Source organism: Hibiscus syriacus, unplaced genomic scaffold (assembly GCF_006381635.1).
Source record: "Hibiscus syriacus cultivar Baekdansim isolate YM2019G1 unplaced genomic scaffold, ASM638163v2 tig00110392_pilon, whole genome shotgun sequence".
Lineage (NCBI taxonomy): Eukaryota > Viridiplantae > Streptophyta > Magnoliopsida > Malvales > Malvaceae > Hibiscus > Hibiscus syriacus.
The window spans coordinates 823506-848092 of NW_024062720.1; the positions used below are offsets into that span (position 1 = coordinate 823506).

At 33.9% G+C, this 24587-nt stretch overlaps 2 protein-coding genes across 3 annotated transcripts; one reads left to right on the top strand and one right to left on the bottom strand.

The window, feature by feature from the left end:
• Positions 1–11875: 11875 nt before the first annotated feature.
• LOC120123373 (ubiquitin carboxyl-terminal hydrolase 27-like) lies at positions 11876–20464 on the bottom strand. Its single transcript, XM_039142282.1, has 9 exons — positions 20350–20464; positions 19524–19799; positions 19180–19306; positions 18821–18921; positions 18503–18736; positions 18221–18289; positions 17969–18097; positions 17667–17885; positions 11876–11908 (listed from the first exon to the last, which is right to left on the bottom strand). Exons 2-9 carry the CDS (start codon positions 19695–19697, stop codon positions 11876–11878), a joined length of 1086 nt encoding a protein of 361 aa, XP_038998213.1. The 5' UTR covers positions 19698–19799; positions 20350–20464.
• A 1060-nt stretch (positions 20465–21524) lies between these two features.
• On the top strand, positions 21525–23868 carry LOC120123258 (60S ribosomal protein L18a-like protein). Of its 2 annotated transcripts, none has more exons than XM_039142175.1 (4): positions 21525–21891; positions 22482–22557; positions 23351–23471; positions 23597–23868. In XM_039142175.1, the coding sequence occupies exons 1-4, from the start codon at positions 21684–21686 to the stop codon at positions 23651–23653; spliced, it is 462 nt and encodes a 153-aa protein (XP_038998106.1). In that variant the 5' UTR covers positions 21525–21683; the 3' UTR covers positions 23654–23868. The 2 variants fall into 2 exon arrangements, with proteins under 2 accessions (XP_038998106.1, XP_038998107.1); XM_039142176.1 differs by having other exon boundaries at positions 21525–21873.
• Positions 23869–24587: the final 719 nt, after the last annotated feature.

The following is a 24587-nucleotide window of genomic DNA, read 5'->3' on the forward strand; positions in this document are numbered from 1 at the left end:
TTGACGCGACAAATGAAGCCAGGAAACTTATCTTAGATCCTATGTTACCCTATCTATTCCTTCCTTCAATTCAATTATTTCGAGATTTAATGTCTCTGGAATTCGAATATTACTATTTATAACATTCTTTTCTTCTAATCATGTTAATAATGGGTTCATAATTTGATGGGGGGAATTATGCAGGCCTATAAAGTTTTTACCCCCTCCACCCCCATGGTCACATCCTATAGGCCAAATCTTTCTTCTTTTATTGTTGCTTTACATAATCAAATAGCATCCAACCTTTTTTAGGAAGATAGGGATGAATGATTGTATATCATCATGTCCTAATCTAGAGCCTTGCCATTTTTCTCATGATTATATAACTAAACTATTCGATGCACAATAATTAGGAGTTGAGTTTAATGATTATATCTATGATATTTTTATAATATTTTAAACTTGATTCGAAATATGTAAAAAATTTAAGATGATGTATCCAATTAATCTAAATTAAAATTTATATTCTAAAAAGGACATACTTAAAATACTTCATTGATGGCGTCCTTCTGACTTGAATACAAATTTATTGGTCAATGCATGAAAACATTTTGCAAAGCGAGCTTTACAAACTTAATGGTACATATATGTTGAAGATGGCAGTTTGGAGTTCTAGCGCATCACGTTTCTTGCCAATAATAAACTTGGATTTGTTGATGGCGAGTGTTGTAAAGAATATTTTGATGCGGCGTTGCATCCTCAATAGGATTTGAGTGTTTTGTCTCTAAACATTTGCACTTTCAAAATTTAAATCAAGGTGTAATAAAAACTTAAGAGCTCGATTAAAACAAACTTGAATAGTGTTTTTGTATCATTCAACGCTTAATCATTCTGAAGTAAACAAACAACTTCTTAGTGAAATTCTTCTCTTCTGCCCGTGCTTTTTCCCTTTTAGGTTTTCCACGTAAATGTTAGTTTTCTTTATTTTCATTTTTCCAATAGTGTTTATTTGTTTTCCGATAATCGTTACGATATTATAATAATTATCTATATATTAAATGCATTTCAGCTCAATATTATCACCCGGATAAACTATTAGCACACTCAGAACACTTTATGAAGGATCCATTATGCTTTTGGGATCAGGTTCAGTATTACTAACTAGCCATAAAATCTGAAGCCTTTATCAAATTTTCTTGCCACTTATATTATTACATTATTCCAGGATCACTATAATAGAAGCAAAGAATTTTTAAGAACACTGCAAGAACAATTTATAAAGCTCAAACGTTTAGGCCTTTATCAAAATTTATAAAAATTTAAAGCTCAATAGTTCGAAAACTCGCGAGCTTAAAATTATCAAGCTCAACTCGAACTCGAAATATAATATTGAAACTCGAATCGAACTCGAAAAAGCTCGAACTCAAAAAAAATTTAAGAGCTCGATTAAAACTCGAGACTCGAGCTCGATTCTGAGCTTGATTCAAGCTCGACATTGCCCCAAGCGCAAAGATGCTTAAACCTATTCTTCCCCATCTTCTTTTATATAAGTTACCAACCCCGAGCTGCTTGTTTGTTACTGATGTGGGATTGCATAACGTTCCTCCACTTTCTTTCTTCCTCTCTCCTTCAACAACAGTCGAGATGAACATAGATTGTGTTTCATGTGATTGCCGACCTTAATCCTTGGGGATCAAACAAACATGTCCTTAGCTTCGTGCTATGTAGAAGTTGGAAATTGGGAGATGAGAGAAGTAGGTTGGTTTATTGTTCACACCAACTCATACATCAAAAACCATTCTTTCTCGGCTGGCTAATCTTCCAACAAAATTTGTTTGATGAAACGCGTTAAAGAACTTCTCAACCTATGGAATAAGGCCTCACCATTATTGGGTTCTTGAGTTCAAAGTAAGCTGGCTTGAGTTGTTGGTTGATCACTATTTACTTGTAAATTCGAATACTCCATTAAATATGAAAGAAAAGAAGATTATTTGAGTATAAGAAACGGTGCTTAATACTTAACATCCCTTCCGGAATCCATCACCTTTGGACTTGGTTTCGAAAGCAACCGGTTTCTGGGACTCCACTTTGCTCATCGGATAACCAGTTGGTGGCGCAGTCACATAGGGTTCCGGCGCAGTGGATGTTGACGGTGCTGGGTATGCAGCTTATGGATCGTTCAAAAAGAACTAAACCATGTTAATATTGTTAGGTTTTCCAAATAAAATTGGGTTAATTATGGAGTTGGTCATCAGAATATCAGATTAATTAATATTTTTTAAGATACTTACAAATTGGTCACCAAAATTGATTTAAGAAGATTATGTTAAACATAAATGAATAAACATAACCAAACGAACATAAACGAACGAACATAAATGAACGAACGAGACTTATGTTCATGTTCGTTCATTTGAACACAAAATCTTGTTCATGTTCGTTTATTTAATATATATAAACGCACATAAACGAACTTCCCGCCGCACGGTTCATGAACGGTTCGCTGAACGTTCAGTTCATTTACAGGCCTAATACAAGTCAGAAGCAGTGGAGTGTAAGTAAATCTAAAAAGCGAATGAGGCGTCTAAGCAAGAAAACCAGCAAGGAAGCTGATGAAGTTGCAGTTATGAGGGATATAGATTTAGTGATATATAAACAATGTGGTCTTGCAATATATCATTTGCGAATCTTTCCTGAGGAATCTAGCTAGCAGAACAGTCGTTTCCAATAGAGAAGACACCAGAAAATAATTGTTCCACCAATTTTCCTAGATGAAGCTGAATAAATGGCATTACATTAATTGTCTTCTCTTGATGCATAATGGTTAGCACTAGAGCAAAGGACCAATTTTGATTATGCATTATTTAATAAAACACCATTCCAAGAGACATGGTCATATTGGTTCGTTAGAACTTGCACAAGATTAGTATTTAGTACAGCAGCTCAGCACCTATGGAAACTGTTTTCAGAATAGCTAAGTATGATGATCTTAATACTGTAGTAATCAAAGCAAAACTAAACCTAGCTCATGTATGAATTGCATTAGGTCCAGAAAACCCATATCTCATAAAAAATGAGAGGGATTTTTTTTATAATTAATTTGGTTAAATATAAGGTAATATTTGTTCAAAGATAACTCTCAACCTCGGGACCTCAAGGAATAACAACGATTCCTTTACTACTGAGGTCGTTCGATTCGTGCCAAAAATGAGAGGGACGAAAGGCAAACACTCGAAGACCATAACAGAGGAAGTGAGAGAGGAGAACCTGTGTATTTGTGTGAGTGAGAAGAGATTCTCAATCTCTATCCTTATCCACTGTAATTAATCTAGACAGCATTATGATGGAAGGGTAATGGATTCTCCCATAGAATGCAAGCAATAGTAAAAAAAATTGTGCAGACCCCCCTCCCATGATACTTGCAGTTTTGGAAGCATTATAACATAGTTCAGTAAAAATAAAATAAGTGATTATACTCTGTTGTAATTTTAACCACGAAGTGATTTGTTTGTAATGATATTTATTTGAGTGACATGTTCACAACTTTTAGAAAAAAAACCGACTCGTTTATTATAAAATATATAACTAAACGATTTAAATTGTATTTTACCCGTATGATAATGGGTGGAAATGTCAGTTTCAAATCGGAAAACAGAATGTTAGTTTGAATCGAGAGTTGGAATACATTTGCTAAAGAATTCGAGGTTGTTTTTTATATTAAAGCGTAGGGTAAACTACATGGATAGTCAATCAGCTTCAGTACGTTTGTATTTTGGTCCAAAAAAAGTTTGTTAGTCATTGTTGCTCATTTTAGTCTCTCCATCACTAGAACTCCAACAATAGGATGGCGTGGAGCTTTTTAAAAGTAGAATAATGAAGTATTTAGTTTTTAACTTGTACATATTCTTACAATGTAGTCCTTAAATTATATAAAAAAAATGCTTGAAGACCAATGAGACAAGCATAAGATTTCCATGATAATCATCATCATCAACTCCTCAGCTCACCGTTTATCTAAGTATTGTTTTTGAACACCAATTTTCAAGCAGCAAATCACAGCATAAATGTCCTGACCGAGCACAAATAAATTGTACACAATCAATGACATAAACCAGAAAATTTTAATGTATATAGCAACCATCCGTGCATCCTATTAATTCCTCTTGTTTCAGCTGTTTGCTCTTCACAATGAAAAAAATAGGTTTAGGGTGGAGAGGCTTAGCTTCGAGGTAAAATCTCCATACAAGCTATATGCTTCTTCCACAGTTACTCCAGGAGAGGTTCAATCCCAATTAGTTTATCAAAATCTATGTTCATTCAGGCTTCTCGTAAGCACCGTATCAACACTTCAATGTTCTGATTTGCAACTGTGATGCTAGAAGCAGAGAGCTTTTGAGAGAGGTGCAATGGAGTTAGGGTAAATATACTTGCATGAGTAGTCGTTGTTTCAGCCTTCTATGATCCTCACATAGAAAAGTAAGCTGGCTTCTCCAGCTAAGACATCCTTCTCTGAAACACTACGTACTTGAGAATCTGAAATGCAGAACCACTTGTTTGCAGCAGGATCGGGGCATTCGGCAGAACATTCCTCATCAGATTTAGTTCTCATACTTCTGTAAACAGTATAATGACCACCTCCAGATTTCCCAAAGTGCTCCACAACAGAGACGAGCTGTAACACCTCAACCCGTACTCGACCCGGATACGAGTCCGAGATATCACATTGACCTTTTAAAACGATGTTCTTCCAAAATAACCAAATATTTGAACTCATTTTAAGAAAATAAGATGATATATTATTGAATTATGTTTCATTATAAAAATTTAAGGCAAAAACGTATCTATAAACGTATCGATGCACTGCCACTGCTACAGTGACTTTCGTAAAATGTACATAAAACTCGTAAAAATTTAACCGTTCATTACTATGCATCTATATTTACATAAATACATTTAAAACACTACAAAACTCGATCAGAACATAAATACTTAATTTACCGACTTTGTTTACACGCCAACCTATTTTCACATAATAAGATATACTATTTAATCTGCTTCTGATCTGACCTTCAAGTGGAGTTATGTTGTTCTGCTTTTCGGTACCTACGTGTAAAACACTTACACGCTAAGTCATAGACTTAGTGATGCATAATTATAATAACAATGAAATGTAATAATGATGACATAATAAGATGAAATGTAATGAAATCGGCTATGCAATCCATGTAATATGCATAACAATGTATCTTACCAATAATCCCGTCAAATTAACCATCATGAATTCATGTAATAAGTTAAATATGTTCAACAGCCCATGATACAATACTGAGAACCTGAGGTATATGAGTACTATGAGGTTGCGCACTATGCTGTCACCACAACTCGTATAAATTTGCACCGAAGTGCCACGTAGAATTGCACCGTAGTGCCATATAATATGTCCATAAGAACCACGTAGAAATTCCTTAAGAATCATATACATATATCAAGGATCAAATAGATGTCTCAAAAGACCTCATACATGTTCCAAAGAATACATATATGTCCCGAAGGACCACGTAGAATTTTGTCCCGAAGGACCGCATCTTGGCATGCCAACTATACCTATAGTTCTCATCTACATAACATGGGCTTTCACAGGTCACATAGTTCATATCGCGGAGACATATTATTTCCATACCTTTATCACATAGACATATCATTTCCATACCTTTATCACATAGCTCATATAACTTTTCCTTCATATTCATGTCACATAATACATATAATATAAATTCATGTCATGTATCATAATATGGAATGTGATCATGTGTCAAAATATTGAATCTAGACTTATCACAAGTCTAGAACTGAATATAATACTATATTCATGCTATGCATATGCACTCACCTATATTTCTTTGCCTTTTCCTCGATCGATCTTACTTGTCCCTTGCTCTGGAACTCGTTTTGGCTCGATATCTACATAATTATAATTTTCAAGACAATTATAAGAAGCCTAAACCTTATAATTCGATACTAATAACTTAAACGAATTTAATAAACTAATATTTATAATTTCCTTTAGAAGTGTACCGATGCACTATGGGTGCATCGATACCCAAATTAGGTTCGAAATTCCAATGCATCGATGCACCCCTTAATGCATCGATGCACATTCAAATTTGGTCTTAGTGCATCGGTGCCCATTCATAGTGCATCGATGCACATGTCAATAATAAACTGATTTTATCCGAAAATTCCATAACTTTTCATTAAATTTCCTCATATAAAACTCCTTTCATATCATTAAACTCAACTACAACCATTTTAACTAACTCTTATCATTCCAACACTTTAGAATTTCCCATATCTCCTTTAAATTCTTAAAACTAAGAATTATACCAAAATTTCCATGAAATCCAAACTTATTTCTTACACTTATAACTTATTATTCACACCTATGACAAGTCAAATTCAACTTCTAAATCCATTTATACATCCTTATTCAAAATTTTACTAATCACTTCCTATCTTTAATCATTCATAACTTACAAATCTTTGAGTTTCTATGATCTTTTTCATATCCATCATCTTTCCTAAAGCTTCATGAATCAAACTCATACTTTAATTTGAAGGATTAACCAAAAGAAATCAAACTTACCTTAGGCTTGGATGCTTCACGTTTGGGAGAAGAAGATGAAGAAGATAAGTCTGGAAACTTATCTCTTCAAAGCATATTCCACATGGGTATTATAATACCCACAATTATTATTTTATTTGCTCAAAGACTCTTTTACCCTTTTACTTCTCCTTCACTTATTAATTCATCATACACCATCTTTTAATTAATTCTTTCACTTTTCAATTTATCTAATTTGGTCATTGAATTTTAAAATTTTACACTTTTGTCACTAACCCAATATTGAGGATGTTACACAAGCCGATATAATTTAGTGTCTGAAGGAGGTAACTTGCCAGCCAAACTTACTTGCATCAAGAAATTAGATGCACATCCTATATAGACAGCTGTCAGCCCTCAATCCATTAAAAAACCATGCATGTCGTGCCCAAATTATGAATCCCAAATTTACAGTGTCGTATATATCAAGTTGGTAAAACAAAGTTCCAAAATTTAATCAAGTTTTTTTAACCAAGTTAAGAAACAGATGCATATATCCAAAGAATGAGTCATGATTTTTCAAAAAACAGGTTTAGAGTGCTAGAATGGGAATCTCGGTCCATGTAAATGTTAATAAATTTCCATTCATGATCACAAGCAGCAAAAGATCTCTGAGAAATTGTTCTCTTTGCACTTCATGCACCAATAATCAAATTTGATAACATTTTCACAGTTTTTCAATGATGAAAGGGCAAAACCTGCACAAAAATAGCACAGCTAGCAATGCCAAAAAGGAAAACACAAGAAAACAACTAGTTTAGTATTCATCGCACAAATGCCAAACTGCGAAAGGCACAAAAGAACCAAGGCAAGAAGCTTCTAAAGCTCTGCCACCTTAACACAATTCACAAGACGTGCTCTAAAAACGTTAAAACTAACCTCTTAGTGAACTAACAAAAATAGTTATTAATATATTTTGCTCAAAATTACGTTTACAGCCTACATATGTTCAGATTAGTAATATGGAACCAACCTTGTCATCATGTTGCTCAAGCGTGTTGGAGGCCTTTGAACTGCAATCAGTTGGGTACAACTTACTCTTCCATTGGCTTTCTAATGTTTCCGAAGAAACCTGTTCTCCCATTGGTTTTCTAATGTGATTGAAAATGGTTTCATATTGCACATTGATAAGGTCGAGACGAGGCCTTGGCTTTTTTGACTTTGCAGCTTCAGTTGCCCTTTACGGACCCCTTCCCAGTTTGTTATTTCCACCTCAGTAGTCATGAATGGTGACAGGTCTAAAATCAATGGAAAAGAAATACGACCCTGCATCCATTAACGCATAGTTTACTATTATGACAACCATTCACATATAACTTCCAGCAAAGAAGACGTACAAGCAAGAAATACTTTACTTAGGAAACAATGATGTGAGAGTAATTAACAAGCCGGGAAACTACCTGAAGCTTGACCAGTTTCCCAAATTCATTCATTGAAGCACGTTGTAGATGAAGGCATAGAATCAACAAGTGTACAATTGAAAAATAAGCATCACATGAAAAAAAATACCCGTGCAGACTGCCTACAAGAATAGTCTTCAGTATGACCCTAAACAACATATGTGTAAACACCCATTTTCTTAAAAGATAGAATTAGTAAAAGTTCATCTCCTAAGAGGACTCTTCCACCACCATATCTTTTAAAACAACAACCACACCAATAAACGTGCAACAATCGAAGAAGGAGTCTATTTGCATTAGGATTCTATTGTTAATAGGATCCTAAAAATAATTAGTTTTTTTTCACTATAAAATACATGTAATCCTCTTCATTTGTAACAGACAATTTACATACAAGATACAGAGGAAAGCACGAAAAAAATACAAAGGCAAAGCTATTGTAAACGATTCCAAAATGAAATAAAAGGTAGCATTTTTTTTACATTGAATCGTTCATTTCTAACATGTGCATATTATTTTTCTTGAGATTTGGTTCCAATAACCCAAAGCGTGGGTTGCGCCGATGACTAAAAAAGGATGGGGTTTCGAAGTTTCAAACCTAGATCTACTCCCGAGGCATGTTCATTTTTTTAAAAGTATTTAATATTCCCCCTAAGTCAATCTTAATCTTTAATTTACCTTGAAATTTACCCTTTAATTTTACTTTTATATTAATTTCGTTTCCTATATATATATTTTTAATTATATATTTTTTATTTATTTACTATATTCCTCTTTTTTTATTTTATTATTATATTATTTTTATTATATATATCTTATATCATTATATATATATATGTATAGATGTATTAATTTTTCTTCATTTGCTATGTATATATATTTTTTCTTAATATTATACTTTATACGTTTTTATATATATTTTTTCTTAATATTTTATTTTTGTTTTTATTTATTTATATATATTATATTTTTACTTTATTTTATTTTTTCTATTTTTTCTTAATATCATGTATATCTTTATTTTTTTACTTGTTTTACTTAATATTATATATTTATTATTTTTATTTGTTTTAGTAAATACTACTTTATAGTACACATTATTTTTATTCTTTTTTAATTTCTTTTACCTTTTTTTTACTCCATGAATTTTTTTTCCTTTATCTGTGTCCTTTTTTAACATTTTATTCATTTTGTTTTTTTTATTATTATTTTTACGTGTTTTGTTATTTTCTATTTTTTTTTTGTTTTATTTATTATTCTCACGTTTGCACACTTGCTATCCTAATTCGATTTTATACTTCGCTACGAATCTAACGTTTTTATCTTTTAAGGGTATTCAAATCAATCAATTGTAAGTAATTTGAATCGGGTCTGTTAAATTTAAATTTAAATTTCGAATTTTCGCAACTAAGACAACCGGCAAATTAATTAGTATCGAAAGGGCGGTTCAAGGGTGCTAATCCTTCCTTGACCGTAACCGACTCCCGAACCCGACACATTTCTGGTAAAAATGCAGATCAGGTAAGATGGTGTCCGACCCACCTAAATTCATTTTAAAATGGTCGGTGGCGACTGCAATCCACATTTTTTCAAGTAGAAGCCCAATTCCAAGGCCCAACCGAAAGACGGTTACGACAGCTTGTCGACTCCGCTGGGGACAGGTAAGTGAGTCAGGCCGAAATTAATTTTCAGTTGTCTTTTTTTTAGCGAAAATTAAAAGTTTAAATTTTAATTTATTTATTTGATTCCAATTATTTATCTTTGATTATTTTTTTCAAGTAAATAGTTGTATTGACGTTTTTTCAATGATTTCAGATTTTTGAAAAAGTTTTCATCTCTAGCTCTATACCCGAGCTCCGAACCCTTTTAAGTGGGGGTGAAAGCGATGCCTTCTTGTGAATTTATTCACTGTGCGGGCATAAGAGAATGTTTCCTCTCGAGTGTAACTTAGTCCACATAAGCTTGTAATGGGCTTAGGACTAAGGGTGTGGTAAGCCCAAGGGGGCACCGGCAAGGAGAACTCGGGTCCCGTTTTTTAGAACCTAAACAGGGAGGCTATGGAGAATTAGAGCCTACCCCAAAACCTCATTCCAAACCCTAAGTTGCTTTGTTTCATGCTTTACTTTCTGTTCAAAGCATGCGAACTAGACAAATATGCGGTTAGGATTTGTATGGAATTAGCATGCGGGATAGATATCATGTCCGGGTAGGAATTAAAGTATGTGGGGTAGATATCATGTGGGGTAGGACCTTTTATTTTCATTATTATTATCTTTACCTTACTAACTCTTTTCAATTTTTCTCTCTTTTATTTTATTTCCATCATCTGCATCATTCAAAAGAGGTATTGATCCACATAAAAAACGTGTTCGTTAACCATAAATAATTTGCATTAATGGACGAAGGGGTTGTAATACAAGAGATGAAAAACGCAGGGGTTTGGCTATGGTCAGAAAAGACTCAGAAAGAAAATGAGGACAATTTGCAAGACAACTATATGTCACGTTCGATCAAGAAGACATGGTGCCCACAATCAAGTACATCAAAAGTTAACTTTTCAAAAATGGGTTGACAAAGGTGGCAGGGGCAAGACGAGAAAAAGGTTACTGACCTCGAGAGTCCATTCAAATACAACAAGAACAAGATGGCAAGTCACTGTCGACAAATTCAAGAAACAAGCAAATGAACTTCGGATAATCCCTTTGATGGAGGATTTCAATGGAATTTCCGATTCAGCAAAGGATGAAAGCCAGAGATGAAGTCATTCGACACTTTTTGGGAACCAGTAAAAAAAATAACTCAACATTTTCACGGTTCATCCAGAGAGGCCGGAGTGGTTCAACAGGTTATTCAACCGGTGAAAGACGAAGGCAAATGACTAGTCAACCTGTTCCGGGTCTAGAGGATTTAGTCCGGATGTACCTTTAAATATGTTTATTGTCTCTTAAAAGATAAAACACTTTTGTCCCAATAAAGGTTATTTACAATAACAGACATGTTTTTGGATCAATGCCTCGAACATTTCATGCATTTTTGCATTTTGCATCTACATTTCATTTTTAAGCATTTTCATAAACATGAAATTTCTTCATGGAGAACATGACACCACATGGAAGCAAGATTGTAACATCAAAAGAAAAAAACTGAAATCATAATGAATGAGCTCGATCAGCTGGTTGTACGACTAAGCCTTCCAAGATGATCTGAGAAAATAGTCCACATATCCTAAGGGCTACGATGTTGAAGCTATTTTCAGTTTCCACATAGGATGCTCCAAACATTTCTTTGAGAACTATAAGGCGTTGAAGCGCGAGATCCAAAACCTGATGGGTTCAGGGGACGGACAGCCGAAGAAGGGACATTGCATATATTATTTGCACTTAGAGGATTGTTTTGTTTGAACACGTCTTTGATCTTTCATGTTCGCTTAATCTTTTAAACGATTGAATTTATGCTACTTTCTAAGGTGGAGCAATTGAACAAATCTTAATCTTTAGTTTTTCGAATATTAAATGAACTAAGGATTCTTTTAATTCTTCAAGAATTATGGATTTTTGAGACATGACAAGGTTAGACCTTTCTTATCCTGTCTCAAACCCCAAAATAAAAAACCTTAATTCTTTACCCAAAATAACTCATGGTCATTACCCAAAAGACCAAATTTTGACATTACATTCCTTTGAAATTTTTTAACAATGCATTTATCTTTTTGATACACCCATACCTTTCTTTGAGTCAATAAAGTCACATCATTGTCTTTTTAGACTCAAAATTAACATTTTTATACTATTAAAACCCAAGGCATTGAGTTGTTCATTTGAACATAAGCATTCTTCTAAGACACAACTTGGGGCATCCCGCAGGGAGCCTAAACATTGAGACATGTTGGGGGAAAGAAGCAGAAAGAAGAATTCACTCGAAATAATTATACCATGCATTAATTACACTGTTTTCATGTGAATAAAATTAATCCTGAAAATCTATCCCCCTAGGGATATCTCTTTTGTGAGGGCTTCCATGTATGAAATGATGAACGACTTTCTTTCTTCATCCCTTCACAACAGGAGAAAATATATATCCCTTGTGTCCCCTTTTGAGCCTATAGTATTTTTCTTCTGATTCAACCCTAACAAATGATCACCCTCCACACTAGAGGCAAGGTGGAGAAAATCTGCTCGCATGAGTGAAGACATTGATTCAGATGAGATACCGAAAGGTGAACCAAATGCCAAGTGCGAAGATTCAATCAGAACAAAAGGAGAAAAAAATAAAAATAAAAAATAAAAAGAAAAAAGAAAAAGAAAAAAACAAAGGAAAATTGAAAAAAAAGACAATATACATATGCAAAGATTCTCTCGATTCAAACGATGCATCGAGATTCAAACTATGAGATTGATCAAATCACTGAACCACTTCACTCGAAGATCATACAGCACCAAATGAGATTGATCAAGCACAATCGTTTCTGAATAACTGAATCACTCTACTCGAAGATCATAGAGCATCAAGAGAGACACACATACGAGTAGATTCAAATTGAGCAAGATATGATTGAAGACATCAGAATGAATTGATCCTTGGTTCAATGACCCTTAAAAACTTGTTTGATACTTTTATCCATTTCTTTCATAACCATGAACCATGACCTATGTTATATGCCTTAAAAGTCCCTTCTAATCATACATGGCTTTCTAAACAGAAGAGACTATCTTCAGATTTCATCCCGTCCATCAGGACTAATCGTTATTTGTAAGAAACAGTGTAATTAATGTATGATAGAGAAAAATAACACAGGGGTTCAAGACGTAAATTAAGAATGACGTCTTGAAACCAAAGGAGGATTCGAGTTGAAAACCTGAAAAGGCGACTCGAATACGAAAATTGGGCAGCTGAGGTGATCACACAAATTCCTTGATAAGGCATCGCACAATCCGAGCATGACCATGAAAGTTGGGAGTCGGAGAACACTTCCAGTAGAGGAGCATACAAGGTGCCCCATCAAACCTTTGAGCATCAAATAAACAAAAAAATGCCAAACCTTTGACCAAACACAATAACCTGAGACTTTTTATCCTTTCCTTACTTAACCATTTCCCAAAAATAGCTTTGATCTTGGCACGTGTCAAATATCTATAATTTATTGAAAGATTAACATTGTAATTAATTCTTTGATATCCAATGAACTCTAGTTTTATGATTCGTCTCAATTGTAAAACCGTGAAAGGGGCAATATTTTCAAAACTTCTGATTAAACATTTTTCGAAACTCTTTTAATTGATATTTTCAGAACTTTGAAAATAAAAAAGAAACATTTTTTCAAACAAGACAATCTCTCTAGAGTGGATCTTGGTAAATGACATGTGGCTCTCAGACAGTAATCTCATACTTAGAATTAATGTTGAAGCAAGAAATGAGGAACAATAGGGGCACTTTTAATGTTGGGGCATTTTTGGAGATTCAACATTGAATATTGGGGCATCTCCGGGGATTCAAAATCCTGATGCGAACGATCAGATCTTCCGAAGGCTTTTCCTCCACATATAGGAACCAGCAGGCAAAAAATGAGATTCTGTCCAAGGAAAAAAACAATAACTCATTCATTATGCATACATTTTAGAGCATCATATTTATCATTTTTTCACATACATAAGTTTTGCAGCTTTAGAGTCAAGTTTCAACTACAAGGTGAAAGATACTTGATTCAAAAGAGTTTGTAAAAATCGATGGTGGTTGCTTAACTCAGCAGCAAGAAGTCACACTTCAACCAACTCGACAGATTAAAAGATCGACATTCATCTTCAGATTCAACATTTCCAATATAAATTTTATCTCGCTTGAGACAGTCTCATTTAATGCAGATGATTATCTCACTTGAGATTGCTTTTCTTAAAACAAACTTTGTCTCACTTGAGGTTGTTTTACTAGAAAGAATGCAATTCATTTCACTCAAGACTGTTTTTAAAAAGAAGATTTTATCTCGCTTGAGATAGTTTCCCTTGAAACAAAATATTGTCTCCCTTGAGACAGTTTCTCTTGAAACATAAACATTGAAAACATTTCCCTTTAAACGAATTTTGTCTCTCTTGAGATTGTTTCCCTTGAAACAAAATTTTGTCTCCCTTGAGACAGTTTCTCTTGAAACATAAACATTGAAATCATTTCCCTTGAAATAAATTTTGTCTCTCTTGAGATAGTTTCCCTTGAAACAAATTTTGTCTCTCTTGAGACAGTTTCCCTTGAAACAAATTATTTGAATATGTTTTATTTGAAACAAATTTCATCTCCCTTGAGACAGTTTCTTTTGGAACTAAGTTTTGTCTCTCTTGAGACAGTTTCTCTTAAAACAAATTTCGTCTCTCTTGAGACAGTTTCCCTTGAAACCAAATCTTTGAATTTATTTCCCCTAAAACAAATTTTGTCTCCCTTGAGACAGTTTCTCTTGAAACAACAGATATCTTTGAGATCGTTTCCCTTGAAACAATTCTATCTCTTTCGAGACAACTTCTCTTGAATCATCATCTGAACCGTTAAACTCAGCTCAGACACATACTTGAGATGGTCGAGAAGCATTTCTCAAATCAAAAATAGAATGTGCACATCAGATTTGAACATTTGAAGAATTCAAGATCATGGATCAGAACTTGAAGATTCAAGAATCAAGATTCCAAACAGGCAACCGAAGATCGAGATTTCTCTCTAGAGCCCCAAGATAACATATGTTGCATATGCATTTTAGGCACACCTAAGAGCATTGCATCCATAGCATCACATATATGCATAACTTTTTCAGGTTTTAGCTATAGTCAATTTCAACTTCACGACGAAGGATATTAAACTCAAAGTGACACAATTTGCTCGAGAGTAAATTTCAACTTCACGACGGAGAATATCTAACTCGAAGCCAAACTTCACAATAAAGGGGTCATCCACGGTTTCAACTTCACGGCGAAGGGAATCGTGTTCACTCGCAACATACAATACTTGGATTTTAACTTCACGGCGACGAATGATATTCAAGTCAAGGCTCAACTTCACGACGAATGAGCCATCCGCGATTTCAACTCTACGACAGAGGATATCGTACCCGCACATCCACGATTTCAACTCCACGACGGAGGATATCGTGCTATTTGAGGCTCAACTTCACGACGAAGGGGCTTCCTAGTTTCAGAGCCAATTTCAACTTCACAGCAAGGGATATTGGACTCAAGACAACACAAGCTCAACTTCACAACGAATGGGAGACTGATTGTCAACAAACAACTTTTCAGTTTCATTCAGAGTCAATTTCAACTTCACAACGAAGGATATTGAACTCGAGACAACACGAGCTCAACTTCACAGTGAAGGGGCGGCTGGCTGTCAACAAACAATTTCCAATTCCAGAGCCAATTTCAACTTCACGACGGAGGATATTGGACTCGGAACAATACTACCCACTTGGATTTCAACTTCACGATGAAGGATATCCAATTACCAGGCTCAACTTCACGACGAAGGGGTCACCCGCGGTTTCAACTTCACGACGAAGGGGAATTGTGCACACAAGCAACATCCATCTCTAGATTGGATTTCAACTTCATGACGAAGGATATCCAACTCAAAGAAGGGTTATCTATCACCAAAGACCTTCAAGTTCGATTACATTCAACTCAGAGGTAAATCAAATTTACGGCATAACTTAGGCAAGAAGGGCTATCTGTCAACGAAAATTGTCGAGTTCGATTCCATTCAGCTCGATGACACCTCAATCACACTATTGTTCGGCTACAATCGAGGTTTTCAAGCCGATAAGAAGATCTGGGTTAGCCGTGCCTTAGTAGCAAGAAGCCTTTTTCCCGTCAGCATAGCTTAAGTCGAGAAAAGTTATCTGTCAACGAAGACTTTTCGAGTTCGGTTTCATTCAGCTCGAGAGCATATCAACCACATTGTGGAGTTAAGGGATTACTTTCCAGTCGAATTTTTAGTCAATGTCTTTAAACCGAGAAGAAGACCAAAGTGAACTACGACGAGAAGCCACATTCTGATTCAAATCATTTCAAGATGGACTCGACTTCGCGACGGAGGAGCCATCCGCAACTCAATTCGACAGGGAGTTATTCTTCAACTCCACTGAACGAAAATTTGTGTCTTTTTATCTTTGTCCTATTTTTCGTTCCACGAAAAAGGACAAAGAGGGGCAGTTATAGACACCCATTTTCTTAAAAGATAGAACTAGCAAAAGTTCATATCCTAAGAGGACTCTTCCATCACCATATCTTTTAAAGCAACAATCACACCAACAAACGTGCAACAACCGAACAAGGAGTCTAGTTGCATTAGGATTCTATTGTTAATAGGATTCTAAAAATAGTTAGTTTTTTTCACTATAAATACATGTAATCCTCCCCATTTGTAACAGACGATTTACATACAAGATACAGAGGAAAGCACGAAAAAATACAAAGGCAAAACTATTGTAAACGATTCGAAAAGAAAATAAAAGGTAGCATTTTTTTACATTTAATCGTTCATTTCTCGCATGTGCATATTATTTTTCTTGAGATTCGGTTCAAATAACCCAAAGCGTGGGTTGCGCTGATGACCAAAAAATGGTGGGGTTTCGAAGTTTCAAACCTATATCTACTCCCAAGGCATGTTCATTTTTTTAAAAGTATTTAATATTTCCCCCCTAAGTTAATCTAAATATTTAATTTACCTTGAAATTTACCCTTTAATTTTACTTTTATATTAATTTTGTCTCCTATATATATATTTAATTATATTTAATTTATTTATTTACTATATTCCTCTTTTATTTATTTATTTATATTATATTATTTTTATTATATATATCTTATATCATTATATATATATATAGATGTATTAATTTTTCTCTATTTGCTATGTATATATATTTTTTCTTAATATTATATTTTATATGTTTTTATATATATTTTTTCTTAATATTATATTTTTATTTTTATTTATTTATATATATATTATATTTTTATTTTATTTTTTTTTCTATTTTTTTAATATCATGTATATCTTTATTTTTTACTTGTTTTACTTAGTATTATATATTTATTATTTTTATTTGTTTTAGTAAGAACTACTTTATAGTACATATTATTTTTATTCCTTTTTAATTTCTTTTACTTTTTTTACTCTATTATTTTTTTCCTTTATCTGTGTATTTTTTTAACATTTTATTCATTTTGTTTATTTTTATTATTTTTTACGTGTTTTGTTATTTTTCATTTTTTCTTGTTTTATTTATTATTCTCACGTTTGCACACTTGCTGTCCTAATTCGATTTTATACTCCGCTACGAATCTAACGTTTTTATCCTTTAAGGGTATTTAAATCAATCAATTGTAAGTAATTTGAATTGGGTATGTTAAATTTTAATTTAAATTTCGAATTTTCGCAACTAAGATAACCGGCAAATTAATTGGTACCGAAAGGGCGGTTCAAGGGTGCTAATCCTTCCTTGACCGTAACCGACTCCCGAACCCGACACATTTCTGGTAAAAATGCAGATCAGGTAAGATGGTGTCCGACCCACCTAAATTCGTTTTAAAATGGTCGGTGGTGACTCCAATACACATTTTTTAAGTCGAAACCGAATTCCGGGACCCAACCGAAAGACAGTTACGACAATATGGATACTCTAAAAGCAAATCAGACTTTGCTACAAGTAATTGATACATCAAAATTAATACCATTGAACAACGAGCAATACGTAGCTGCTTTAGAGTATTGGAAAAGTTATTTGACCAGGGTAGACTTTCTAAACAATGTAAATTTCGACAATCACAGGAGTCTTCTGCACTGCATCTCCTCAACTTTTCAATCTCAATCTGAGACAAAGTTTATAACATTTTTGTCATCAAGTAAATAAAACAAGCTAATTTTTACATTATAGTACTAAAAAAGACACTACCTCGTTTGCTCCTTTACAAGATAAATATTTTATTGCAGCACTGTGCCAACAATGGCTGCAGTAGTAATTCTCGAGTTTTTCAGTAAGGACAAACTGCCATAAGCAATCCTCCAAGGTACATCCAGCCATCTAATATTGTATTGAACAAATTTGCACCAGAGTTAAAAGGAGGATCCACAATTTATAAAATAAAACTTCAAAGAAGTTACAAGCTTAAACACCCATAATAGGCAAAACCTTTAGTTAACATACAATGGTAGAAACACCATAAAGCACCGGGAAAAGGGGCAAGCTGTGAAAAAATTGAAAATCCAAAGAACTCTTGAGTGGGAAACACCAAAATGAAAATGAGAGGTTAGATAAAAATTTCATTAATGATTTTTAAACTCCAGATTATCAAATGAGGTTATGTCATAATGAATCATAATCATATATTTAAAGATGTTCAAACATAGCTGACCAATGGGTTTTCTTACATGAACAAAAGAAAAGGAAGATAAATTATTAAGATGCGTTATACAAGGGAATAAGAACCTGATATGAACAACTCTGACATGTTAAAATGCTACCAATAATGCCATCAAATGGTCCAAGATAGTGTTGCTGCCATCTTTTCTGCTCATTCCTATCCTCCTTCCTTTCTGGAGTCAGAATCCTACAAATTTGAGAAGCAAAAATATCCGCTAAAGTGCTTTGACTGGAAAGATAGACAATAGAAAATTCTTCTCTTAAAGAAGACAAAAGATGGAGAAATGCTTCAGCTGCATCCTGCATGTAGAAGCAACATAAGAGATAAATTACACTCTAGATGGTGTTAAGTTTATGGATAAAATATCAAAAACACAAATGCACCTGCTGATTTGTTAAATCAAAATTTTGAATATAAAGCGCCAATGCACACATGACTTTATGCGGGCTTAATGCAACTCTCCTTTCTCCAGCCATGCCTAATTCTGCAAAATTGGAATATATATAGCTCATGCTGCGATGACCACATCGAATACAGTCTCTAAGGAGGTTGACAAGGTCAAACATGTATTTCTGATCCTCAACCAAACTAATCATCGGAGACACAGCTGAGGTACCATATTATATGCCATGGTCATTGGGGAAATTTAAAAAAACTTACAGTCAACATTCGAGTGGATTAAAATACCCATGATATAGAAAATTTAGAGAAAGCAAAACACTTCACAAAGTGCTGATGTTACCTTCTAAGAGATCAGATAAAGTAACTGTAAGTGGCAAGCTTTCACACTGCCCCTCAACTAGTGTAGACTCACATTCTTCCAGTATCTTCTGAAGAAAAGGCTGAAAATATGAGCAGCTAGCCATAGCCTGAAATATTGCAGATTCAAGAACCCAAAATGAACAAAATTTCCCATAATTTTCCTTAATGAAAAATTAGCACCAACCGACTAACAAAAGCAAAAAGAAACAAGACTCGAGATGTAACTAATTTTCATTTCCTATTTCCTATTTCGTCTCTCTTTTTGTTAGCAGCCACAGAGCCTGAACAAAAACAAAACTACCTACTTGCTTAAAGGAACCAAACCAGCAAAATAACATTCAAGAAGCAGTTGTTGCCAAGATTTTGCAACCCAGGAACCAAGTGTTTCTTTCTCTTCTCCCTCAATTTATCGTCTCTTATTACAGCCAATATGATGTCAACAACTCCCACTAAACCAACCACTGATAAATGGAACCCGAAAGCAGCGGTCCATCTCATATGCAATAAAGCTCTATAACAATGTTTCCAATTGCGGATTGTTGCCCTTATACTTGTTTCTTGTTCCTTGTTCCATTTCCATTATGCTACTGACAATAAAGCCTACAAGAAAAGGATGAATAAATGGATGGAAAACAAATTTCAAATTTCAACAAGAATTGCTCCATAAACTCCAAGAATAAGATTCTAAGCTACGCATAATTGAGTAAACAATTTTAGAATAATCATTGGGATCTGAATTCATACACAAAATATATACATAAAAGAAACCTGCAAAACACGGATCGATTGCAACTTTGCTAGTTACATCAAGAACTAAAGAACCTGCAAACTTGGTTAAACAAATCTTGCACAGCTCAACTTAAATGCTCAAATTCAACAATAAAAAGAAACAAATTTGTTTAACCAAGTACAGCTAAATCCCTTACTTTACTCCACTTCCCTACAAGTATTCAGTATCACCTCAATCAATAAACTAATAGCAAAGAAACAAACCCTTTTGCAAAATAAAAGGAAAGAATGATAAAGAAGAAGAGCCAAAAGAATTCCATCAAATCAGTTTTAAGTCAAAACCACCAAAACTATAATAAAGTAGAAGATTTTTCTTGCATTTAATGAGGAAAAGTTCAATCAAACAGGAAAGAGACTGTACCAAGGGTTCATCAATCACCAAATTGGATGCTTTGGGATTTGAGTTCTTGTAACGAGTAAAAAACAGAGCTTTGAAATGAGTTTGGGGCAGCGATTACAAAACAAAAAATGAATCAAACAAGAAGAAAAAAGTAAAGCTAAATAAAGTAGTTATAGAAGCTTTGGTAATGGCGGCCGAAACGAAAACATCGGGTCTCGATTGCGTTGTTGAGGCTGGAAGTAAGACCGGCGGGAAGCAACGAGTTTTGGCTGTTGGGTAAACAGTAGGGTGAAAATAATTTACTTTTAGGTTAAAGTACCTATAGATCCCTATATTATAGTGACATGATCAAATTAGTTCCTTTGTTATTAAATGGGTCACATTACTCCTACTATTATATGGATCGATTCCATTTAGTCCTTCTATTATATGGGATATAGGGGTGTAAATGAACAGAGATTTCAACGAATTGGTTGTATATGGTCATTTATTAAGTTAAATAAATGAATATGAACAAATTTTTATGTTCATTTATGTTCACAAACAAACTCGTTTATTAAGCTCGTTTAATCGATTCTCCTTTTTCTTTTATACTTCTACATTTTAAATATGGCGAAGGTAATGACTAAATTGAAAATAAAGTGAATTTTGGAATTCAAACTATATGATATAAAGAAATTAAGAACTAATGATGTAGTTTCACCATGTTTCTTTGGTTTGCGAATAAAGATTAAAAGAGTTTTAATTATTCGGCATTGACGAATATATTCGTAAACGTTAAATGAATATGTCATGAATATTAGACCTACAAACGCCTAAAAATTTAAATAAATAGGAACGAATATGTAAATTTTTAAAAATAAACAAATGAACATAAACACAATTTCATTTATTTAAACTCGTTTCATTTATTTAAACTCGTTTCATTTACAACTCTAACAAAATAATTTAATTTTTTAATTAATTAAAAAATACTATATTTTAAAATAAATATCAATATTTGAAATTAGATAATGTGAACATCTTCACTACTCAACGAATTAATGAATATTCCATTTATTTCATATGAAGTAATCAACCGACTTAATTTTTAAATTTGACAAATAAAAGCTTATCCACTTTCGCACGTAAATATTTTAAAAGATAAAAAAGTCAATTTTTTATAATAAAAGATCAAAAAAGAAAAAAGTCTTAATGATTTTAGTTGTGAAGTGAAGATGACAAACTGGTAGCTAGGCCGAGGCAGCTTCCTCAATCTGATCCCACCACTCATAAAAACCAAAAATCTTAACATCAAGGTAATCATTCTCCCTTTTTCTAGCTGATCCATAAGCATATCCAAAAAGGAAAAAAAAATGAGCGGTGACGAGAAAAACACAGCTGTAGTTGTAGATCACCAGCATAATCAATATGGAACTTTCCAAGGAGTGGCCAACTACCCTCCTCCTCAACACCATGGCCCCCCTGCTATTGGGTTTCCCCAGCCTGTTCCGCCGCCTGGCCTCCATCAGCTCTCTGCTCCTCCTCCTCAGTATTATTCTCAAGGTTATCAAACCGTTCCAGGTAGTCTTTGTCTACAAATAACAGAAAAGACTTTGTTCTTTCGGTGATTAGTTAATCAAAGGATGGATTTTGAGATTTGGGTTTTTGTTGGTTTGAATGATTAACACGTTTTTGAAGATGTAAGATCCAATTTTGTTTTAATGTTTTAGAAGAAGATAGGTGTGTTTATAAAGCAGCAAGGGTTTTATGACTATAGCGGAGAAGATGTGGAAATGACTGCCTAGATATACAAGCTGCTTTGTTATGTTTTTTATGCAATAGAAAGACTTTCCGATTTTTGAGGATGAGCATGGGTTTTAATCCATGTTTTGCTATTGTGGTTGACATATTTTACTATAAATTTCATAATAGTTTCAAGAAGAAATTAGAATGTTTTGATTCATGGATATGTATCGCAAGATCAGTAATATTTTGGTATTCTTTTAATTCAAGTCGGTGCGTCCGAGTTTCTTTTCTCGTATATAATTCTGTTGAAAACAAAATTTTCAACAAATGAGATTTGTGTTCCTCACGTACGGCAAATCCTGCATTGTTTTAATGAAATATTTATGTTCTAGATATGCTTTGTCCTTGACACCTTTGATGTATAGGTTATGCTGTTGCTGAAGGAAGACCTGTAAGAGAGCGTCGCCTACCATGCTGTGGCTGTGGCCTTGGATGGTTCCTGTAAGTCACGCATTGTTTTGTTGTTCTAAGATTTTCTAAAACATAATGTCAAGCAAATAACAACTTAATGAATATGTTCTCTACTCCTATTGTTGTGGGTTAATAAAAAATCTCAAAATTTTTATAGCTTGTAAGAAAGCTATGACTTGTAGCATTGAGCTTTGGGGGACTATAAGGAAACATTTTAATAATGAGATTGGTACGGTGGATGCTTGTAATTTCAAGAAACTTACAGGATAAGAAATGCAATGCACAGCCTGCATCTATTGAGCCTTACTTGAGGATCACTTCTTGGATGATTTTTTTCATGTGCAGCTATATTCTGTTAAGACATTTTAACTATAAGATGTTCACATGAATGCTTGAATGGACCAAATTTGATAACGGTCCCTTTTATCAGCCTAGTGCTATCATGAGATGTATAGCTCTTTGTCTCCTTAAAGTCCCTGTTTCTGTGAAACAACATCGTTAAACTCATTTACTTGGATTCAGGGGATAGTATAGTTTCTAACACAGGCATGCTAGCATTTTCCCATTATTTTGATATATATGGTATTATGGTGCATCAGAACTCCATACCCATGTCATGGAAAATGAAGAACCAGAGCAATAAATGTCATGACATGGTCTGCTAAAATATATTCTAAAATGAATTTGACCGACACTTGAATGTGTACCCAAAACCCAAATCTGGAGCATAATCCACATAATATTTATTATTGTACTGGTTATTGTTTTTTTCAATCATAGCTACCAGTTAAGTAGTCTATGGTTCTTGATCTCTTCTTTGAAGGTTCATCATTGGTTTTTTCCTTGGGGCCATCCCCTGGTACATTGGATTGCTGATGCTACTCTGTGCGAGGGAGAGGATGGACCACCGAGAGAAACCGGGATATATTGCTTGCACAATTGCTGTGAGTATCCTTTATATCTGCTTTTCCAATTTTATGAAAGCCGTGGTGCATTGGAACCCTTTTGCCCCTCTCTTCCTCGAGACAGGTTCTTAGAGACCCGTTTAATGGGGCTGTTACTTGTGCAGGCTGTTCTTGCTACAATTGCAATTGTCCTCGGTGTAACAAAGGGAATCGACGACTGATAAGTTATTCCGAGCAGTGTATATGCCTTTTCTTGTAAGCTATCATTGTGAGAATGTGTTAGAAGAATCCGTGTGAACTACACATATAGTGATGTTTGTTTATCATCATTGCTCTTATCGCAATGCAGATTGTTAAACTATAACTTTCACATAGATTTATATTTAGCCAAATAGAAAGTGCACATTGTGTTGTGATTGTGTTACATGGTTTGCAACAACTACTCTTATATGCTGTTGGTGGGTCAGTCCGCCAGTCGGATTGATTGAACTTGATATAAAATTTGACCAACACACCTATCAGCAACATCATTTAAATTAGGGTAAATTATAAATTTACCAACTGAACTTTACTCTCTCTCCCCTATGTAATTCACTTATATTTTATTTACTGTACTTTAAAAGTTTTTAATTTACTTATTGAACTTTATACATAGGATTTTTTTGTCACTCTATGTTAAATAATTAGCGGCTATGAAATAAAAACTTATATTAAGACATATTAAGATGGTGTACTTTTGGATCTCTATAAAAATTAAATTTGGACCAAAACAACATCGTTTTGGTCTAAATAAAAAATTATATTAGTTTTTTTCCTTTATTTTTTTCTTTTCCCCTCTTTATTCTTCTTCCTCATACTCCCATTTCTCTACTGTAAAAGCTGAGGAGAAACATGTAATGGCCTTGACTTGTACCGGTGCCAACGAAGAAGAAGACAAGACAACATACGAGAAAAATCAAGCAAAGAGGGGAAATCAACATAAAAATCAAAGTATTGTTAACATCAAGCTCAAAGAGACCAAATCTCTCTTTCTTCACAACCCATTGCTCTTTCAACCTCAACAAGAACATCAAACTCCTTTCGTTTTCACCTTCTGCATATAGATCTTTACCAAGCATCTTTTGTCGTTTTTGTTGTTTTACATATTTCATAATC

Bases quoted from the DNA above. Each gene is read 5' to 3' on its own strand.
- LOC120123373 (XM_039142282.1), bottom strand. From the start codon at position 19,697: ATGAGATGGACCGCTGCTTTCGGGTTCCATTTATCAGTGGTTGGTTTA. The intron at 19,307-19,523 runs GTTTGGTTCCTT...GCAATATTTCAG, and splicing joins TCTTGAATGTTATTTTGCTG to GCTATGGCTAGCTGCTCATA. The intron at 18,922-19,179 runs GTAACATCAGCA...CCAATTTTGCAG, and splicing joins TTTATCTGATCTCTTAGAAG to AATTAGGCATGGCTGGAGAA.
- LOC120123258 (XM_039142175.1), top strand. From the start codon at position 21,684: ATGAGCGGTGACGAGAAAAACACAGCTGTAGTTGTAGATCACCAGCAT. The intron at 22,558-23,350 runs GTAAGTCACGCA...TCTTCTTTGAAG, and splicing joins TGTGGCCTTGGATGGTTCCT to GTTCATCATTGGTTTTTTCC. The intron at 23,472-23,596 runs GTGAGTATCCTT...TTACTTGTGCAG, and splicing joins ATATTGCTTGCACAATTGCT to GCTGTTCTTGCTACAATTGC.